We start from the raw sequence: 19,153 nt of genomic DNA on the forward strand, positions 1-19,153 counted from the left end.
TTACAAGCAATCATCCTACTCTCTTACTATTTTGAATTCATTTTAAGAGAGCTTTAATTCTCTTTTACTCTCTTCATTAGTAAATTTATTGCTCTTGAGGGTGGTTGAAAGAAGCATTTATATTGGGCATTTACTCCATCAATTTAAAACATTTACTTTCACTCATCTTTTATTTTGAAAATCATTTTGGAGAGTAAGCTTAAAGTTTCTCCCACTTATTTTTCTTGATAAATATTTTCGTAGAAACTTATTCTAACTTGTGAATCTTTGAGTATTCCCATTGTAAGATTCAAAAGCTCACTTGTCTTTATTTGCAAAAATCTTTTTGAGCAAAAACCCCGACTTCTCTTGAACGATATTTTTGAATATCATTTTTGGTAAAATCTCTTGGGGGTTTAAGATCTTTGAAAACATATATTGTATATTTCATTTTTGAAATCAAAGATCATTTACTTACATCTTCTCTCATATTATTTCATAAATATTCTGTTGAGAGAAAAACCACACAAACTCTACAGAGCATAAATCTTATCATACAAAAGTGAATATATAACTTCATTGTACACACTAGCTTATTTTGATAAGCATCTTATTGTACACAAAAATTTATTCCATATCATTTGTATCCCTACGGTTCAGGAAGTAAACCGTGTTCCAGACGTGGGGTATCGCCTGAGGAGGAGGTGCTACATCCTATAAGGAGCAGTTGTAACGGTTTGACTCCATATGGTTAAGGGAGCTAGGGGAACTCCACTCTCTAAGGAGAACTTGTAAACGGCATTGCCTCGCCCAGTTAAGTGAGCAAGGTAGTGAATCCTCAAGTGGATTGGCTTGAGGCGAGGACATAGGCATGATTTGCTGAACCTCGTTAAAACCCTGCGTTATTCTTTCCTGATACTTTTTACATTTCAGTATTTGCATGTTTATATTCACTTGTTGAGATTAGTGTATTTGCATTTAAATACTGATTGGTGATTGTTTGAGAAATACTAAAACTGTTATACTTGCTTAAATTTATTTGAACATTCTGTTGGTATTGTGATTGATTAGAAAGACCCTACGTTGTGTAATACTGGATATGATTTTAAAATAGGACATAATTAACCTAGAAAATTTTAAAATCTCCAATTCACCCCCCCCCCCCCCTTCTTGGGATTACACCAAAAATTCACTAGCCTATTTGTTGGAAGTCCATGGTTTAGCCTCTAGTTGCACTATCTACTACTAAGTCAAAGTATATGGTAGTGACTCAAGCTGCCAAGGAAGCTTTGTGGTCAAGGAGTTGGGTATTTAGTAAGGTAAAGTTATGTTGCATTGTGATAGTCAGAGTGTCATTTATTTGGCAAAGAACCAAGTGTATCATGCAAAGACCAAGCACATAGATGTGAGGTTTCACAAGATCAAGGAATTGATTTCTTCTAGTGAATTATTGCTTGAGAAAGTTTACACTTCTAAGAATGCAACAAACATGTTTACAAAGCATGTTACCATAGATAAGTTCAAGCACTGCTTGGACTTGATTAACGTCTCCAGATGCTAGATTGGAGGTGTCCCAAGCTATTGTCTCAAGTAGAGTTTTGGGTTATGTTTTCTTCTTTCTCATAAGGGGGTGAATATTCGCCAATGTGGGGATTGTTGTAGTAAGTGACTCATATCGAGCGGAACACATATACAAAGAAAGAATACTGAAGAAAATAAGGAAGCTAGTCTAAAGAAAACCGTTGACGGTTTTCTATAGGTGCATCGACGGTTTCCTCCAGAAGCCAATTAGAGGAAGAAAATTGTTGATGGTTTGATGAAATCAGCAATGGTTTTGGTCGGCATCAGATTGTTTTAATTGGTTGGGACGATTAAAAGGTTGGGGTGTGTGGGGGCAATGCCTCCACGGGATGGTTAAGGGGTATTTGAAAAAAAATTTAATACCTCTGTACAGTTATGATTAGTATAAATACATATGATGTAATCCTATTTGGATGATAGTGAATTTTAGCTGCCGCTTGCTCCCTTGGCATTTTGCCGAACCATGTTAAATTTGTATATGTTTCTTACTTTCTTTATTTCTATGTGTTTCCATATTATTCACCATAATTGTTGCACCGCATTTTTTCACAATATAAAAATAGAAAGTTATTCAAATATAATTCAAATTTAAGAAAATTCAAATGTTAGGGATGCGTCAAATTAAAATTTTATTTATTAATTTGAAATTTTTTTTTCTTTTCAATTTTTTCTGATAACCAATCATGAAAAAGTAAATTTCTTTAATTTTTTTTTCCTTTTCTTCATATTTTTCAAATTCCAAATGGGATCTTAATGACTACAAATATATTTGAGATTATATTACATAGAAAATTATCTAAATATCAAAGAATATTGCAAGCATAAGAAAAAATGTTCATCCCTTTAAATGCTAAATTAATCACAAGCTTTGCATGTAATTCTAACTAGACAATACTAAGTAAATATAATTATTTTTTTATTTTTCAATTACCCTAATTTATAAGAACATATATTTCAAATAAGAATTGAAACAAAACTCATATAATAGTACCGCCTACACAACTATTACTTAAAAAGAAGGAAATATAGTTTTCATCCAATTTTTCTTTCTAGCTCATAACAATAACAACAAAACCAAATCTTAAGTTTCACTAGGTGGGGTCAATTATATGAATCCTTTTTTAACTCATACTCGTACAAAATCTTAGGTTTTACAAATTTTCAATTAGTAATAATATTTTGAATAAAAAATATTAACATCTTGAGATTTGATAAAAAGATAAAAATAATCTTTAAGATTTCAAAATTTCATTGACCTCTCTTAAGATTTTGAAAATTCTACAAATAAACTTGCCCATGTTTTTGTCTTGTTAGGACCTCAGAGAGATCCTTGAAAATTTTAAAACCTCAAGAGAGTTTCTTAAAATTTTTAAAATCTTAAGGGGGTCGCCGTATTTTTTATCAAATCTTAAAGGAGGTTAGTGTTTTTTTGTCTTTTTATAGATAATATAAAAGGGGCCCGGGGCCTATGGAAGGGGTGGATCATAATTTTTAAAATATAAATGATAAATTATTCTAAATTTACTTTTAATTCCTAATATCTTCACAATTTTAATTTTTTTCTAAATAAGAAAAAATTGAGGATCGTGGAGCACGCCATACCCGAGTGCCCAAGACCACCTCCACCATTATATTTAAGGTACACCAATACTACTGCATAAATAAATAAATATATAGTTATCAAAAAAGGCAAGGGCATTTTTGTCAATAAATTACTCGGGATCAGCTTGATGTTTTTTTAACAATTAACAAATATAATAATGTATCTTTAATATTTTATAGTGAACAAACTTAAAAAGTATGCATATTATTCTATGCTTGGTGGAAAAAAAATTACAGAAAAAAAAAAAAGCCAGACCAATGAATCAAAACTCAAGGCACTGAGATGGGGTCCCCAACACAGCGAAACAGAGAGAGAGAGAGAGAGTGATGATATACAAAGAACCTGACACAGTCTATGATGCTAACTCCATCCTTTTCGGTTCAGACAGATTTGTGGGTCAAAGCCTTTCAGGGTATGGGAATTAAAAAAACTTTAAGCCTCTTACGATCAAAATTTTTCGGTGAAAAAGACGATGAATTCACCCAGAGGAAGAGAGAGAAAGAAACAGAGACAGAGCTAGAGAGAGAGAGAGACGCACACACAAAAGCAGATTCCATTTCCATCTTAATTAGTCTCTCTAGGTGATATTACACACCACAATTCCACAATAGATTACTACAATCGCGCCACCCATAATCAAAAACAACCATTTTATATATATATATATGCCTGACCCTTCTCCTTGTTCTATGCTTTCTCTGAAGAATCCTACGCAGAGAGAGACAGAGAGTGAGAGGCAGGGAGAAATGGAGATGGAGCTTACTCAACATGGTTTCTTTGAGGAGCTACTGGCTCTGAGAAGAGACGCTTGGAACCCATTTGCTGCTGGAGTGAATGAGTTCGTCCCTACTGCTGCCTGGAACTTTGATTCTTTTGATGAGAACCCAGTTCAGGGCACGCCATTTTCTTCACTTGCAGGATTTTCTGCGCCCGCAGAGCCCGCCTTTGAATGTCTTTTTAGCGAAATTTACCCTTTTGGCGCTGATGGGTTAATCTCACCAGTGCCAGAGATCAATTCCTCGGAGAATTACAAGGACGACTCACCCCCATTGATCCCAATTCAAGAAGACTACCCCTCAGTCGTGAAGGATGAAGAACTTGGCCCTCTTAGTGATGATCTTCTTAGCTTCGAAGATGGAAATTTCAGCAGCAGAGTCGAACAGGAAGTGCAGGCTCCAGGTATTCCGGTTTTCAACATGGGTGTCTGTGGAGAGAGGAAAACTCGAGTTAAGAAATTGGAAGGACAACCATCGAAGAACCTAATGGCTGAGAGAAGGCGAAGGAAGAGACTCAATGATCGGCTTTCCATGCTCAGATCAATTGTTCCTAAGATAAGCAAGGTGATCTGCAACTTTCTTTTTCTTGGTCTCTTCTTTCCTCCTCTTGCCCCCCCCCCCCCCCCCCAAAAAAAAAAAAAACTTTTTTTCACATTCACATTGTGGCGATTTTCGATTTCTTGGTTTAAATGTGGATTTGTAAATGTGTGAGCAGATGGACAGAACATCCATACTTGGAGATACCATAGATTATATGAAAGAGCTCCTGGAAAGAATCAACAAGTTGCAGGAAGAAGAAACAGAGGAGGGTAAGAATCAAATGAGCATAGTTGGGATGTGCAGAGCTAGAGAGATGAAGCCAAACGAAGTGATGGTGAGAAATAGCCCGAAGGTATGGTATTTTCATTCCCCGAAATTCACCCACTTTGTAAGAGGCCCTAAAAATTAAAATTAACCCATGTATACCCTGTCTGCCCAAACCCAATTCCTGAATTGAATTTTTTTTTTTTTTTTTTTTTTATATTTTTATGCTTCTATGAATTGGCAGTTTGATGTGGAAAGGAAAAACACGGATACCCGTATCGAAATCTGCTGTGCAACAAAACCAGGATTGTTGCTGTCAACAGTGAACACCCTAGAAGCTCTAGGCCTCGAGATTCAACAGTGTGTCATAAGTTGTTTCAATGATTTCTCAATGCAAGCTTCTTGTTCAGAGGTAAGTACAGAAGATCTTGTGCTAGTTAGCTTTCTTCTGATGAATAGATTTCCTATACATAACATAGATTTCTCAGTCCACAATGTTTCCTTCTTCTTTACATCCATCTAATTTTTATTTTTATTTTTTGTTGATCATCCATCTTTGATGGTATTATTAGGTAGCAGAGCAGCGGGCAATTTTTAGCTCTGAAGACGTAAAGCAAGCATTATTCAGAAATGCAGGTTATGGGGGGAGATGTTTGTAGCCGAAATGAATGAAAAATTTAAAAAGTTGGTCCATTTAAGAAGCCTAAAGGGTTTCAATGACCCTGGCAGTGAGAAATAATGTTGTCTTGTAAATAAGTGTTATTAATTCATCAGTTACATTCTGCTATGCAGTTTCTACCCTGTTAGGGTTTTTTAATATGTGGGTCATTTGCTCTTCAGTCTTGCCCTCACATAAAGATATAAACTAAAGAAGAAAGGAGTTCAGGTTTTTTTTTTTTTTTTTCAAATGGGGGTAAGAATGATCTAGAGATTTTTTTTTTTTTGGAGTACTAGTTGGCAAATGATGGCAGTTCTTTTTTATAAAGCACAAATGAATAATGTTAGGTTTTATTCTGCACCTGATGTAACAGCACACCAAAGTCTGAAAGAGAATGATATTTTGTCCCTGAATCAGCAATAATGGGAGTAGTTAACCTCACATTATTCTTTTTCCTCTTTTAATATGCATTGAAGCCCACCATTAATTAATTCAAAAAGTTTTCATTCATTATTTAATTTTAAAAAAAATGGTCAAAAGTATGCAAGCTTTTATCTACCTTTTTAATCTTTTATTTTACATGTTCTTTTCAGCAAGTTCCTTTTAAACATGTCAACTAATGATGAATGGAACCCATGGATTCATGTGTGGGAGCTGGGATGTCATGAAGCAATGGAGCATGTAGAGCAATGGCAAAGTTATAACGATATAATGAACTTCTATAATCCAAAATGATCTGTATAGAACTGTAGATATGAAAAATGATATGTCACTACAAAAGTCTGAATCACCAGAGCTATCTCGAAAGATCATAAGCTGTTTGCCGCCATGGGGTTTGGGAGCTGAGAGCCTAGCTCACTGTAAGTTTTGAACTTCCCCTGTGATGTGGTATAGATTTGGACAATCATTTCTGTCCCTGCAGAAAAGCATGTACAGTTCTTCACCCATGATGTTAAATGTTTCAAAAGTATTAATGCCTATGCTATTCTCAAATGCCCCATGGGAGAGAGACTCACTATTCTCCCTCAATCAAATCTGTGACTATTTTGCATTCAATCATGTTTCCATCCACAAGCTCAAGTAGGTCGAGCTTCATAAACTGCAACTGGAATTGGCTTGAATCGGGCTATTGTAGCATATTAACAATGTTATGATTATGGAACACTTGTGATATCATTGCCTCCGTATATTTGCTAAATATAATCCCAAACTTTGACCACCAAGAGCAGAACTCGCATTTACATTCACAAAGGCCAATTTCGTAGAATGTGAGATTTTTTTAAAATGGTTATTTTCAACCAAGCACCCACAACTCAGCAGTTACAGGTGGCTGCTTCAATTAGTACAAGGGACAGCTAGCTATGCATTTATAGATCTTGGTTCAAGTCAATAAATGGAATTAAAGTTCATCATCACCTTCATCATTGTCACAATCTAAACCATCCTCATCAAACTCAGATAACTCGCTTGTGGCATTGGCTTCCTTTTGTTGGAATTGATGTATAGCATCTTGAGCATCAGAAACAAGGGCATTTTTTGCTGCTCTAACCATATCCTTTTTCTGAATATGGGTCTCATTCCTATCGCCCTTTTCAGGAATGGATTTTGCTGCCCGTGCAAGTGCAGCCTTTCTCTTTGCTTCCCTGCAATGTAGTTGATCAATATATTTCTCATGTAAGGCCCTATTCTTAACCTGCTTCAGAACTGGGGGACTTACAAGAACCATCCCTGAGCTACTAAACCTTGAAAGAATCTTATGCCTAGAAGATCTCTCACGGTGCTTTTGATACAATTCCACCTTTCCTTTCACATTTTCTGGAGTGGAGAACATTACATTCTGCTGAAATGCACTAGTAGATAGATTCGCTGTGGGCTCAAGAACTGAGAACAGATCCAGTTCATAACCTTGGTCCACATGACACTGCTTCTGTAGCAAACCTCGTACAGTCTTTTGTGTAAGGTGGCTCTTCCGTTTATCACGAATCACCCTTCCACTCTTTGGTTTGGTGGGTTTCAGCAACTTACTTGCAGAGAGTGAACAATAACCCAGGGGTGACAAGTCTGTTTTCTTGACCCTCGAACGTGGTTGTGCCTGGGGTGGGGTTAAGTGGTCAGAGTGGACTTTGTCAAAGCAATCCTGTGCAGACTTTCCAGGTACCTGCATGAATTTTTCAAAGCAGCTATTTTCATTTTTTTCTCTCATTATGTTTTTAAATCGACAGTTGGGTTATTGGGAATAAACAGATTAGATGTGAGAAACAGCAATACATATTTTAGAATTTGAAAACTAATTATTACAGTATCAATCTTTACAAGACAAATAAATCAAATAAATTCATTCCCTCAAAGTCCATACATAAATACAATACCACCTGTGACTGATCAAAATATATATCCTTACTAATATATAAAGCCAATCCTTTTTTGGTGTTTTCTTTCCAAAAGTAACCACAATTTTAATGCCTACAAGATATATAGGTTTATGGGTAATTTTTTAAGGAAAAAAAAATACCAACTGACTTCCTCGCCTGCAATCACCACCCCCCCCCCAACAATTACCATCCTATCTCCTACAACTTTATATAAAAATGAATTTTTTTTATAGCAAAAGACAATTTTATTCATAGGAAGAGAATTTACACAAGGGAGAATGAAGCATCTCTCCAAAAAAGGCCTGGAATTATCTAGTAAAACCAGCTAAAAAATAGCGAAAAATAATAAATCCACATTCCAAAATGTTCCTCCAATATCTATGCAACTAGTGGAAAATAATTCATCTAAAAAACCCAAACCAGTGCACCACAGTGAAGCCAAATACTGATTTTTTTTCCCAAACCAGCACCCTATTTAATTTATTTCCATTGAATATCCTTGCATTACGCTCCAACCATAACCCCCATAAAACTGCAAATATTCCACACTTTCATAGGACTGCCTTATCCTTTCTCCTACCAAAGCCCTTTGAAAGAAGTAGCTGACAATTCACCAACCAAAGAAGGGCAAGCCCAGCTCTCTCCAAAAAATACCAAAAAGCATATCCAAAATCCTCCAAGAAAATCCACTGTGCAAAAGAAGATGAGAAGCTATCTCTGAATTTTTGTAACAGAGCACACATACAAATGGTGTGAGAGCCTTCAAAGGTCTCCTCATTTGCAGCAAGTTATTAGTATTAAATTTTATTGAGCACAAACAACCAAATTAAAGCCTTAATTTTGGAGTGTTAGCCCTCCAGATGAAATGATAAGAGTCGGAAAGAAGAATTAGAGTGAGTCAAGAATTCAAAATAAGATTACCAAAAAAAAAACACTCCCAACTGATCCAAAGACCAGGACCAAACATCCCTCCCCAATGAAAGATTACTCTCATTCAATAAAGAAAACAAAGAAGACAGCTCTACCATCTCCCTGTCATTAAGAGGTGTCTTAAAATGAAGATACTAGGAAACCAACGGACTACTCAAATCCACAAGAAGGAAAGATATAGCTCTATTTTACTTGGAGCTTTATTGAAAAAGGCAAGGGATGAATTCGACAAGGATGCATTACCCAAGCAAGGGTCTTTCCATTAACAGATTCAAGAGCTCCTCCACACCTCAAGTTTAGTGTGAGAGATGAAAGAAGGATAAATCTGAGAAATAACCCTCCAAGGACTACCCAAAGAACATCTTAAACTAACATTCATATCCTACCCATTCTCATCCAACCCGCATTATTACCCTATGCCAAAGGGACAATTCTTCTAGACGGAAATACCATAGTTATTTAGATAAAAGAGCCATTTTTTTAGACACCAACTTCCATAGACCCAACCCTCCCTCTTTTTTTGACCTACAAACCTCATCCCAGCTAAGTGGTCCCTGTGATCCCCCCTACCAGACCGCAGAAAGTCTCATAATTCTCGAGCTTGCTCGCAATCCCCTTTGGAATCCTAAAAACAGACATGAAATATAACGGAATTCTAGAGAGACAAACCTGGATCAAGGTTATTCTACCTCCTCAAGAAAAAAGAGTCCCCTTCTAATCGTCCAAATTCTTATCATCCTTTCGGACCTTTCCACTACCGGACTCCAAAAATATGCTCCTCCAAGGTTACCCCCCAAGGAGATCCCTAAGTAAATCATAGGCCAATCCAAAATGCCACACCACACTTCAGTGATTCCATCACTCCTCCACAGGCACAATCAAATCTGCTAAACCACTCTTCCCCATATTAATTTTAGGGCAAAAGACACTCACCTCCCCTAAGGTTTGACAAAAAGACAAAAACCTCGCTTGAGGTTTTAAAAGTGTGAGAGACCTCCCCTGAGGTTTGGCCTCCCCTCAAAAAACTTGTCTTTTTGTAAAATATAAGAAGAGGTTTATGTCTTTTTGGCAAACCTTAGGAGAAGTCCTTGGAATTCTTGAAACCTCAGGGAAGGTCCTTGGAATTTTTGAAACCTTAGGAGAGGTCATTGTCTTTTTGCTAAACCTCAAGGTAGGTCAATGTCATTTGCCCTTAATTTTAAGGCACGACACCCTATCAAAAATTTGAAAAATGCCCAACATTCTCCTTAGGAAGGGCTATGATCGTCAAGGAAGAAAATAGTGTCCTCATCAAACTAAAGATGAGAGACCACCACTTCCACTTTCCCTACTTCTAGACCTTTAACCAACCCCCACTCTACAGCCCAATCCACCATCCTGCCTCAGCACATCAGCTATGAAGACAAAAAGAAATGGGGGTAAAGGGTCACCTTGTCTAATTCCCCTAGAAGCTCTAAACCAAGATTTCAGCTCACCATTAACAATCGCCGAGAACCATACATTAGACAAACAGCCTCTAATCCACTGACACCGATGCTCACCAAAGCTCTTCCTCTCAAGGAATTATATTAAAAAATTTAAATTTTTATTGCAGCAACACTGTAGGTGGCATCCATCTAGTGTGTATGTACACGCGCATAAACATCACCCACATTAACAGTCTTTTCCTCATTCTTGTTGCATAATTAGGTAAAATGGAAGACCTCGTCACAACAATAGGTCTTTCCCTCTATTTATAATATACGTCAAGTATGTATCAATGACCATAATATTTTTACTAACTCATACTTACCAACATAGCGCTAACACATGCTAATAATGCTAAATGACCAATATAACACTCCCCCTCAAGTTAGGGCATATATATGCTCCTATCTTGTTACAAATGGATTTAACTCAAGCACCCCACAAGGCTTTAGTGAATAAATCAACAAGCTGCAAATCAAACTTCACATGAGCTTCTAAACAAGTTTCTCCCAAACAAAATGGCAATCAACTTCAATGTATTTTTCCACTCATAGAAGACCGTGTTGGAGGCAATATGAATAGCAGTTTGATTATCACACATAAACTCCATAAACTAAGACTTTGGAAAACCCAATTCTTCTAACATGTTCTTCAACCAAACAAGTTCACATATAGTGTGAGCCATGACCCTATAACTCAACACTTAACCTGGCCACTAAAGTTTGTTTCTTCCTCTTTCAAGAAACCAAATCACTACCCCAATCTGCATCTATGCATCCCTAAATATTAGTGTGAGCCCAATCCCAATGTAAGAGACCTCTCCTCAAGATGCGATTTACTTCATCCTCGTGACTTATTCTCGAAAATCAAGAAACTAACTCAAAAAAATTGTCGCAAATGATACTTGGTAGAATGACTATAAGATAATTCAACTTTGCGACAAGTCTCTAGTATTGTCCTAGGTTAGGCAACCACCTATGTCTAGCACTAACTTGCTGTTAGGATCCATGAGTGTATCAACAAGTCTGTATCCCAGCAAGAGTCTCTTCTAAAAGATCAAGAACAAACTTTGTGACATGCTGGTCCTCATAGGAGATCTTAATGCTTCTATTCCTAAGAAAAACTTCAATGGTCCTAAATTCTTAGTCTAATATCTAATTTATAGGAAATGCTTTAGGCCTTGGATACCTTGATCACTTTACCAGTAATCACAATATCATCCACATACACAATAAGTAGAATCCTATTGGATGGAATATGATGATAAAATATAGAATGATCTACTGCACACAGTCATGAGCCACACTCAAGTACTACATCACTGAATCGACCAAACCATGCTCTAGAAGACTTGTTTAAGCCATATAGTGATTTCTTAAGCCAACACACTAAGCCTGACTCCCCTTGAGCAACAAACTCAGGTGGCTACTCCATATAAACTTCCTTTTTGAAGATCACCATGTAGGAAAGCATTCTTCACATCTAACTGATGCAGAGGCTAGTGTCATGTGGTGACTAAGAAGATGAACAAATGTACTGAGGCAAGTTTGACAACTGAGGAGAATGTATCTGAATAATCCAAACCATACACCTTATTATTTTCCTTAGCAACAAGGCACGCCATCAATTGAGCCATGGAACCATCTGGATTGACCTTCATGATACACACCCAACGACAACCAACCACAGACTTATCAATAGGAAGAGGTACCAACTCCCACGCATCATTATCCTATAGCGCATGCATCTCTTCAATCATTGCACTCCTCAACACAGAATGGGACAAGGCTTCAAAGATAAATTTTAGAAAAGCAACAGAAGACTAAGTACTAACAAGATAGTAATATAAGGACGACAAGAAACTATAAAGAAATAAAATTAGAGATTGGATGTTGGGTACAAGTGCATTTACCCTTTCGAATAACAATAGGAGGATTAGCATCTTAGGAAATAAGATAATCAGACGGGGGAATGAGAGTCATAGAAGTGAAATCTCGAGGAAACTCTCCTCCTTTGAGATCCCGTGTGTAGACAACTAGATGTGCAAATTGGGATGATCCATGCAACGAGGACCCTAACTAGCTGAAGATGTAAGAGGACTAGGTGGAGATAATAGGCTACTATATCGAAGGCTAGGCAGAGAAAGGGACTCATCAAAGTCAACAGAACTCAAGGAATCATAATAGTATAGTGTAGATTCAAAAAAGGTGACATCACAGAGACAAAAAATTGACCTAAAGTAAAGGTATAACATGACCTTTTTAAGTACAAGAATAACCAAGCAAGACACATTTAATAGAACGAGGATCCAAAGTAGAGGTATAACATGACCTTTTTAAGTACAAGAATAACCAAGAAAGATACATTTAATAGAACGAGGATCCAACTTATCTATTCCTGGATTTAATTGATGGACAAAGGAGACATAGCCGAATACTGAATATGGGGATTTTACCACATATGACAGAGGATGGAACTTTATTGATGAGAGGACAAATAGTGAGCACAACATCACTCCAAAAAAACTTTGGGGGGCATTTATTGATACAATAATGCTCAATAAATTCAAGAATATGTTTGCTCTCCGCTCTACAACTCCATTTGTTGTGTAGTAAAATGACTGGCATATCATAGCAAAGTTAGTCATATAGGTAGTGAATTAAGTATTGAATTACTACTTAGCATTATGACTACGAAGATTCCTGACTGGCATATCAAACTAAGTACTTATTTGACAATAAATGGCACAAAAGATATTAAACAACTCAAAAAGATCTTCCTTTAAATACAGCCTAGTCATTCTGGAGTAATCATGACAAACGTAACAAAGTATTAAAACTCCAACTTTGACATGACACAACTATTACCCCAAATCGAAATGGACAAACATGAAGGGTTTAATTGCCCGTTTATTGACTCATGAACAACGGAAACACTGATGCTTTTTTAATTGATAAGACTTGCCCATAAGATTACACGGAACTCAAAGTAGGTGTGAAATTTTGATTAAATGGATGACCTAACTTGAATAGGAGTTACAAACTCTCACTACACAAAGTAACACACTTAATAATACTAAAAGACTAAAATAATTTTTAACACACCTCCTCAAGTTGGAGCATAAATATCATATGCTCCTAGCTACAAATAAATTTAACATAAGTACCCCCAAAATCTTTGGAAAACAAATCAGCAAGCTACATATCAAACTTCACATAAGTTGTAGTAATGAGCTTCTACACAAGTTTCTCAAAACCAAAATGGCAATCAACTTCAATGTGAGAACATTGAAGAAAGTAAGAACAAACATCAAAACTTGTGTGGCCCAGAAAACTTACAAAATACACAAAATCAATGCATACATACATACATACATATATATCAATGTTTTAAAAGGCGAAGGTGTAAGGCGAGGCGTTTTAACCCTTAAAAGGTGAGGCATAAGCTTTAAGACGTTGGCTTAAGCCTTTTAAGAATTTATTTTTAAGATTAAAAAAATGTAAATAAATTTTATATATTTTTAAAATAAAGAAAAATTTAAAAAATCACAAATATAATGTAAGAAAGAAAAAATGTATATACTTTGCAAACTACTTGTCGGCTATTCAAAAATTGCTAACTTGAATACAAGACATAAATCACGACAAGAGATAGCTATACAATGACATAGTCCAAACTAAGATACAGCTCTCTGTAATTTTGGAAAGATTAAGGTTCAAGAGTTCTAGAAATCCATAAACCTCAACTAAAAAGGCGCAAAAGGCGTAGCTTTTGTAAAAATGCGTTAGCCTCAGCATATAATGCTTAGCCTTTGTGGAATTTTGTATTTTAAACTGGGCCTCAAGGTGTATTAGGCATGTAAGGCTCACCTCAAAACACTAATATATATATATATATATAATGCCATTGAATTTGGTTGGTTAAAAAAAATAATTTAACATGAAAATTACATTCTGAAAATCATGTATCATGACATTCATGATTAACAAATAAGATAATAAAGTAACCTCAACTTTAAGTGTTCAAAATTCAAATCTTTAAAGAATAAATAAATGGAGATATGCTCGGACTTATTGCAAAATATAAAGTAGTACACCAACAATTATGACCAATCTTAATGGAATCAAAGTTTCTTTTATAATTTTCAGCATACGCAATTTTTTTTTCCCCCTTCTAAAAATAGATAATAGAAATCTGCATTAAGATTGTTGGAAATATAATATAAGGGAAAATATTTACAAATAAATTTAATATTAAATAAAAATACAAATAATTAGCAGAAGCTGAAGCATGAAAAGACCACTATCCTTAAAGCTGATTTCGCGCCTACGGAGAACATTTCTCGGTTCATATAACTCGGCTAGCTCAGTTTTGTGTGCACTCACAAACACCAGAGCTACAGGAGATGTAACGTCATTTGCTTACCCAACAAAATCTCAAGAGAGAGTATAATATAGAGTTGTTTTGAAGAAGAAAAATGTATCTTGAAATGAAGTTGGATCACAGTTTTTATAAGTAAAATTAAGTATAACTTCCAGCACCATAGATACGAAACATTAAAATAGTAGTTAATATTTTAAAAATGTTAAAACTGATATATTCAATAAAGCTGATGACTATTATATAATATTTATTGAACAGATATTTTTTAAATTTGAAACATCCAACATTAATACAGTAATACCAACAACCTAGCCCTAGGATGCAATTGAAAATGTAAGAACAAATCCTAGGTATGCGTTCTGTAATTGGGCATTGTAACCTACAATGGCATTGTTATCTCCGAGGCCAAGCAGATGGCAGGCATGGAAGCCATGAACTTGAAAGAAGCTATCTGATTTAGAGCTTGCTTGGTGAGCTCAATATGGATCGTCATGTGAGTATGGTATAGGTGAGCTGATAAATGAGACCTAGCCCTACGATGCAATTGAAAATGTATGAATGGACCCTAGATATGTTTTTTTTAGATAACAAAAGACTTCACTATGTAATAAAGGAAAAAAAAAATTATAGGGAAAAGAGGACAAGTCATCCTCCTCTACAGAAAAAACAAAAGGAAAAAATTTATTTATAGCAATGCTGCCTTCCAATCCCTCTGGATATTAGACAGCGAAATACCCTTAAAAAACCCCAAAACTATAAGCCCAAAATGCAGCCAAAACAAGAAGCTTTCTTCGAAATCAAAAGCGTTAAGAGTCTTCTGATCTCCAAATATCCTAGCATTCCATTCAAATCAAAGAGTCCACAATATTGCAAAAACAACACAAAACCAAAACCTTCTCCTTTTTCTCTTCCTTTCAAAGTCCTAAAACTCTACTGACATGAACTCATAAGTTGTCTTCGGAGTCGCCCAATCCTCATTGCTACAGGAAAACAAATCATTCCACAGTGCCCTTGCCACCTCATGACATAGGAATAAAATCAATTAGTCTCTCTTTCCTTGCCACACATCAAACAGACATTAGGACTAAGAGCCTTATAAGGCCTCTTAATTTGAAGCAAGTCTTTTGTATTAACCCTGGTAAGAGAAAAAGTCCATACGAAATCCAGTATGGTCAAATCTGAAAAAGAACAACAGCCTTTTACACTATTTTATCCGAATGAAAAGGACTGGAATAATAGGCTTAGTCAGATGGACAATGAAGACTTCAAAGAGAAAGAAACTGAAGAGTCCCCAATCCAAAGCCTACTGTCCCCCGTGGTCTTAAGAATGAATGAATTCAGAACATGAAGACACAACACACAAGACCCGTCTCAGAAGAATAAAATTCAGAAATAGAAGCATCAATGCATCATGCACAAACGAAACTTTGTACAATCGAGGCACAAGGTAAACCAACAAAGTCTCACCCACCCAAATATCTTCCCAAACGCAAACCCTACACCCAACAGCAATAGAAAAACAAGTGAGAAAAAGAAATAGGCAGAAACTTGAGAGACAAATTTCCAAGTGCATGCATGAGAACCAATTCCCCTTCCCCTAGTATCCCACGCATTCATATGAATACCATACTTACTTTTCATTACTTTCAGCCATAAGGAACCAGACTCTGAAGGGAATCTCCATAACCATTTGCCTATTAAAGAAATGTTTTTAGAAACCAAACTATCTATACCCAGGCCTCTCTCAGATTTTGGCCTCCTAACTGCCTCCCCAACTAACAAGATGAACCATTTTATCTTCCATATTAGGCCACAGAAAATCTCTCATAAGCTTCTATAAACTCTTGACTATTTTCATAGGAATATTAAAAACAGAGAGATAGTAAATAGGAATATTATCGAGACATGCACTCATGAGAATAATCCTACCACCCAAGGAAATATAAGCCTTCTTCCACCCTTTAAGTCTCTTCCCTACCCTCTCTAGCACTGGATCTCAAAAAGTAGTGGACAACAGGTTACCCCCAAGAGTAGGGGTGAGCATAATTCAATTTTAACCAAATTAACCGACCAAATTTGGTTGGTTCGGTTCGGTTTTATAATTTGGTCAATTTGGTTATTCGATTTTGGGTTCAATTATGGGAAAAGTGAATTTCGGTTAACCGATTTAACTAAATTATGTAATTAATTAATAATTAAATATAAATTATATAATTTAGGGTTCCCACAATTCCCTAAATCCAAATTCCTAAATTATGTAATTAATTAATTATGCAATCAATTAATAATTAAATATAAATTATTAAGTTGAATCTTGAAAGCATATAAATTATACAATCATATTTTTTCCATAATTAATTATAATTTAATTCGGTTAAATTCGATTAACTGAATTAACCGGAAATTCGGTTCAGTCGGGAACAGGTCGGGTACAGTTTGGTTAAGGAGTGTAATTCGATCGATTCGGTTATAATGAAGCGTTAATCGAAAAAATTTGGTTAATTGGCCGAATTGGCCGAACCAACCGATTGCACACCCCTACCCAAGAGGAAGGCCAAGATACAAAATGGCCTAGAAACAAAACGCAACCCACAAGAGATCTAAAACCCTCTAACACCTAATCACTCCAAATTCCTGGACACCCTATACAAACCTACTCAAACCATCCACAACCAACCTACACAAGAAAGGAGATAACCGATACCCTTATCTTAACCCCCTAAACATATCAAAACACTCCCTAGGCTTTCCATTAATAACCATAAAACAATTGGCTGCTAAGGCAACCTTTTATCCAATTACGCCATAAGACCCAAAGCCTTCTTAGCCATCACCTTATACAAGACTTTCCAAATAACCATATTGTAGGCTTTCTCAAAATCTAATTTCTTTTTTTTTTAAATGCCTTGTTTACTTCTCCATTTAAAATCCTCGACCACTTCATTAGCTACCAAAACTGCTTCTAGATTTGCCTCTCTAACAAAAGCAAATTGTGCTAATGAAATAGTTTCCCCCAACACCTCCCTAAGTCTCCTCGACAAGTCTTCAGAGAGAATCTTATAAATGTTAGTGATTAAACTAATGGTGTAAAATCTCTCATCTTCCTCAACCTCTCTTTTTTGGGAATGAGCACAACAAAATCTTGTTACATCATCAACTATCCTGGAAAATAGACAAAGTGAAACCATCCATACATGGAGCTTTATCCCTATCCATTTCTATCACTGCCTTTCTTTTCTCTTCCAATCCAAACAGCCTCTCAAGCAAATTACCAAACTCTTCCCCATTGGGTTCCCAATCTAGCCCCTCCAACATCAACTCATTCCCACATTCCTCAAAGTAAAGGAACAATCTACTGTTGCAACCCCATCCATGGCTCAACAAACCCTAGATTTTTTACACCAAATTCTTTTTTCTCTGAAAAAAGCACTTCCAATTCATTGCAAAAATAAGCCCCCCTCTCCCTCTCCCGATAAACACAACTCCTCTAAAATGTATAAACCTTTCATTGTATTCAATGTAATATCTCTAAACCTCTGCCAATATTCCCTAACAACTCTTTGTTCCAAACCTTAAGCCCATTTTAACGAACTTCAGCTTCTTCATCACCCTAAAACCTGCCCACACATGAACCTGGCACTCCTTCCACCATTCTAAAATCTTCCCGAAAAAGAGGAATGAGCCAACCACATATACTCAAATCTAAAGAGAATGGTCCCCATTTAATGGAATTAGAATTTAGGAGAATAGGGCTACGATTGAAGGTGGGTCTAACCAACACCTTTTGTACAATGTTCAAAAACAAATCTTCTCAAAATATGTAAAGAGGAATCTATTAATGTAAGACCAAGATCTATCCCCCAAGTCCACTAAAATTGCTATTTTTTAAAAGAACATTGATACGGCCACATTCCCAATTAAAATTATCAAAACTTCTAATCCTGATATTCACCCTACAGACTCCCCCGCCTAAAGGGGCAGCTCGGTGCACAAAGCTCCCACATATGAAGGGGCATACCACAATGGGTCTATAGTACGCAGCCTTACCTTGCATTTTGCAAGAGGTTGTTTCCATGCCTCAAACCTATGACCTCCAGGTCACACGATGACAACTTTATGAACAGCATTAAAATCACACTCCACCACCCATTTGTGGGTTACAAAGACCAAACAAGCTAGAAAACTCTTCAAAAAAACTATTCTGCTGAAAAGAAATAGTAGGGCCATACACAGAAGTAAATCACCACTCCCCAACTCTCTTAACATCTAACAACAAAGATAAGGAAAAAGAATCTAAGTATACAATACTTTAAGAAACAAGCTCTGGTGTCCTAAGCGACTAATTGACCCCCCCCCCCCCCCCCCCAAAAAAGGCCAAAAAGAAGGAAAAATTGCCCATTTCCAAGACCTCGAATTCCAAATACTCTGAAAATCTAGGGACCAATGTCCTCTAAATTGGTTTCTCAAAGAAATAAAATATCAATGCTAATTCTATTTATCAAATCTCTAATAATCCTCCTCTTAACCAACCCCCCTAAACTCCTAAAATTCCACAAAAGGATCTTCATTTAACATTAGCTAAGACCCCTGAAACCCTTCC

General features: G+C 36.2%; 2 protein-coding genes across 5 annotated transcripts in view; one reads left to right on the forward strand and one right to left on the reverse strand.

Moving 5' to 3' along the window:
* The first annotated feature begins 3,462 nt into the window (after nt 1-3,462).
* Nucleotides 3,463-5,530, forward strand: LOC131144794 (transcription factor bHLH61-like). Of its 2 annotated transcripts, XM_058093668.1 has the most exons (4): nt 3,463-4,503; nt 4,655-4,831; nt 4,988-5,155; nt 5,316-5,530. In XM_058093668.1, exons 1-4 carry the CDS (start codon nt 3,829-3,831, stop codon nt 5,400-5,402), a joined length of 1,107 nt encoding a protein of 368 aa, XP_057949651.1. In that variant the 5' UTR covers nt 3,463-3,828; the 3' UTR covers nt 5,403-5,530. The 2 variants fall into 2 exon arrangements, with proteins under 2 accessions (XP_057949651.1, XP_057949643.1); XM_058093660.1 differs by having other exon boundaries at nt 3,528-4,503; nt 4,988-5,530.
* A 572-nt stretch (nt 5,531-6,102) lies between these two features.
* The window catches only part of LOC131144775 (uncharacterized), a 35,559-nt gene continuing 22,508 nt past the window's right edge, over nt 6,103-19,153 (reverse strand). For 2 of the 3 annotated variants that reach the window (XM_058093632.1, XM_058093638.1), the window contains exon 2: nt 6,103-7,559. In XM_058093632.1, coding sequence (XP_057949615.1) covers nt 6,801-7,559 — 759 coding nt within the window. In that variant the 3' untranslated portion in view covers nt 6,103-6,800. The remainder of the gene's footprint in view (nt 7,560-19,153) is intronic. The other variant, XM_058093648.1, reaches the window with a different exon arrangement.

Source organism: Malania oleifera, chromosome 1 (assembly GCF_029873635.1).
Source record: "Malania oleifera isolate guangnan ecotype guangnan chromosome 1, ASM2987363v1, whole genome shotgun sequence".
Taxonomy (NCBI): Eukaryota; Viridiplantae; Streptophyta; class Magnoliopsida; order Santalales; family Ximeniaceae; genus Malania; species Malania oleifera.

Bases quoted from the DNA above. Each gene is read 5' to 3' on its own strand.
- LOC131144794 (XM_058093660.1), top strand. From the start codon at position 3,829: ATGCCTGACCCTTCTCCTTGTTCTATGCTTTCTCTGAAGAATCCTACG. The intron at 4,504-4,654 runs GTGATCTGCAAC...ATGTGTGAGCAG, and splicing joins TTGTTCCTAAGATAAGCAAG to ATGGACAGAACATCCATACT. The intron at 4,832-4,987 runs GTATGGTATTTT...ATGAATTGGCAG, and splicing joins TGGTGAGAAATAGCCCGAAG to TTTGATGTGGAAAGGAAAAA.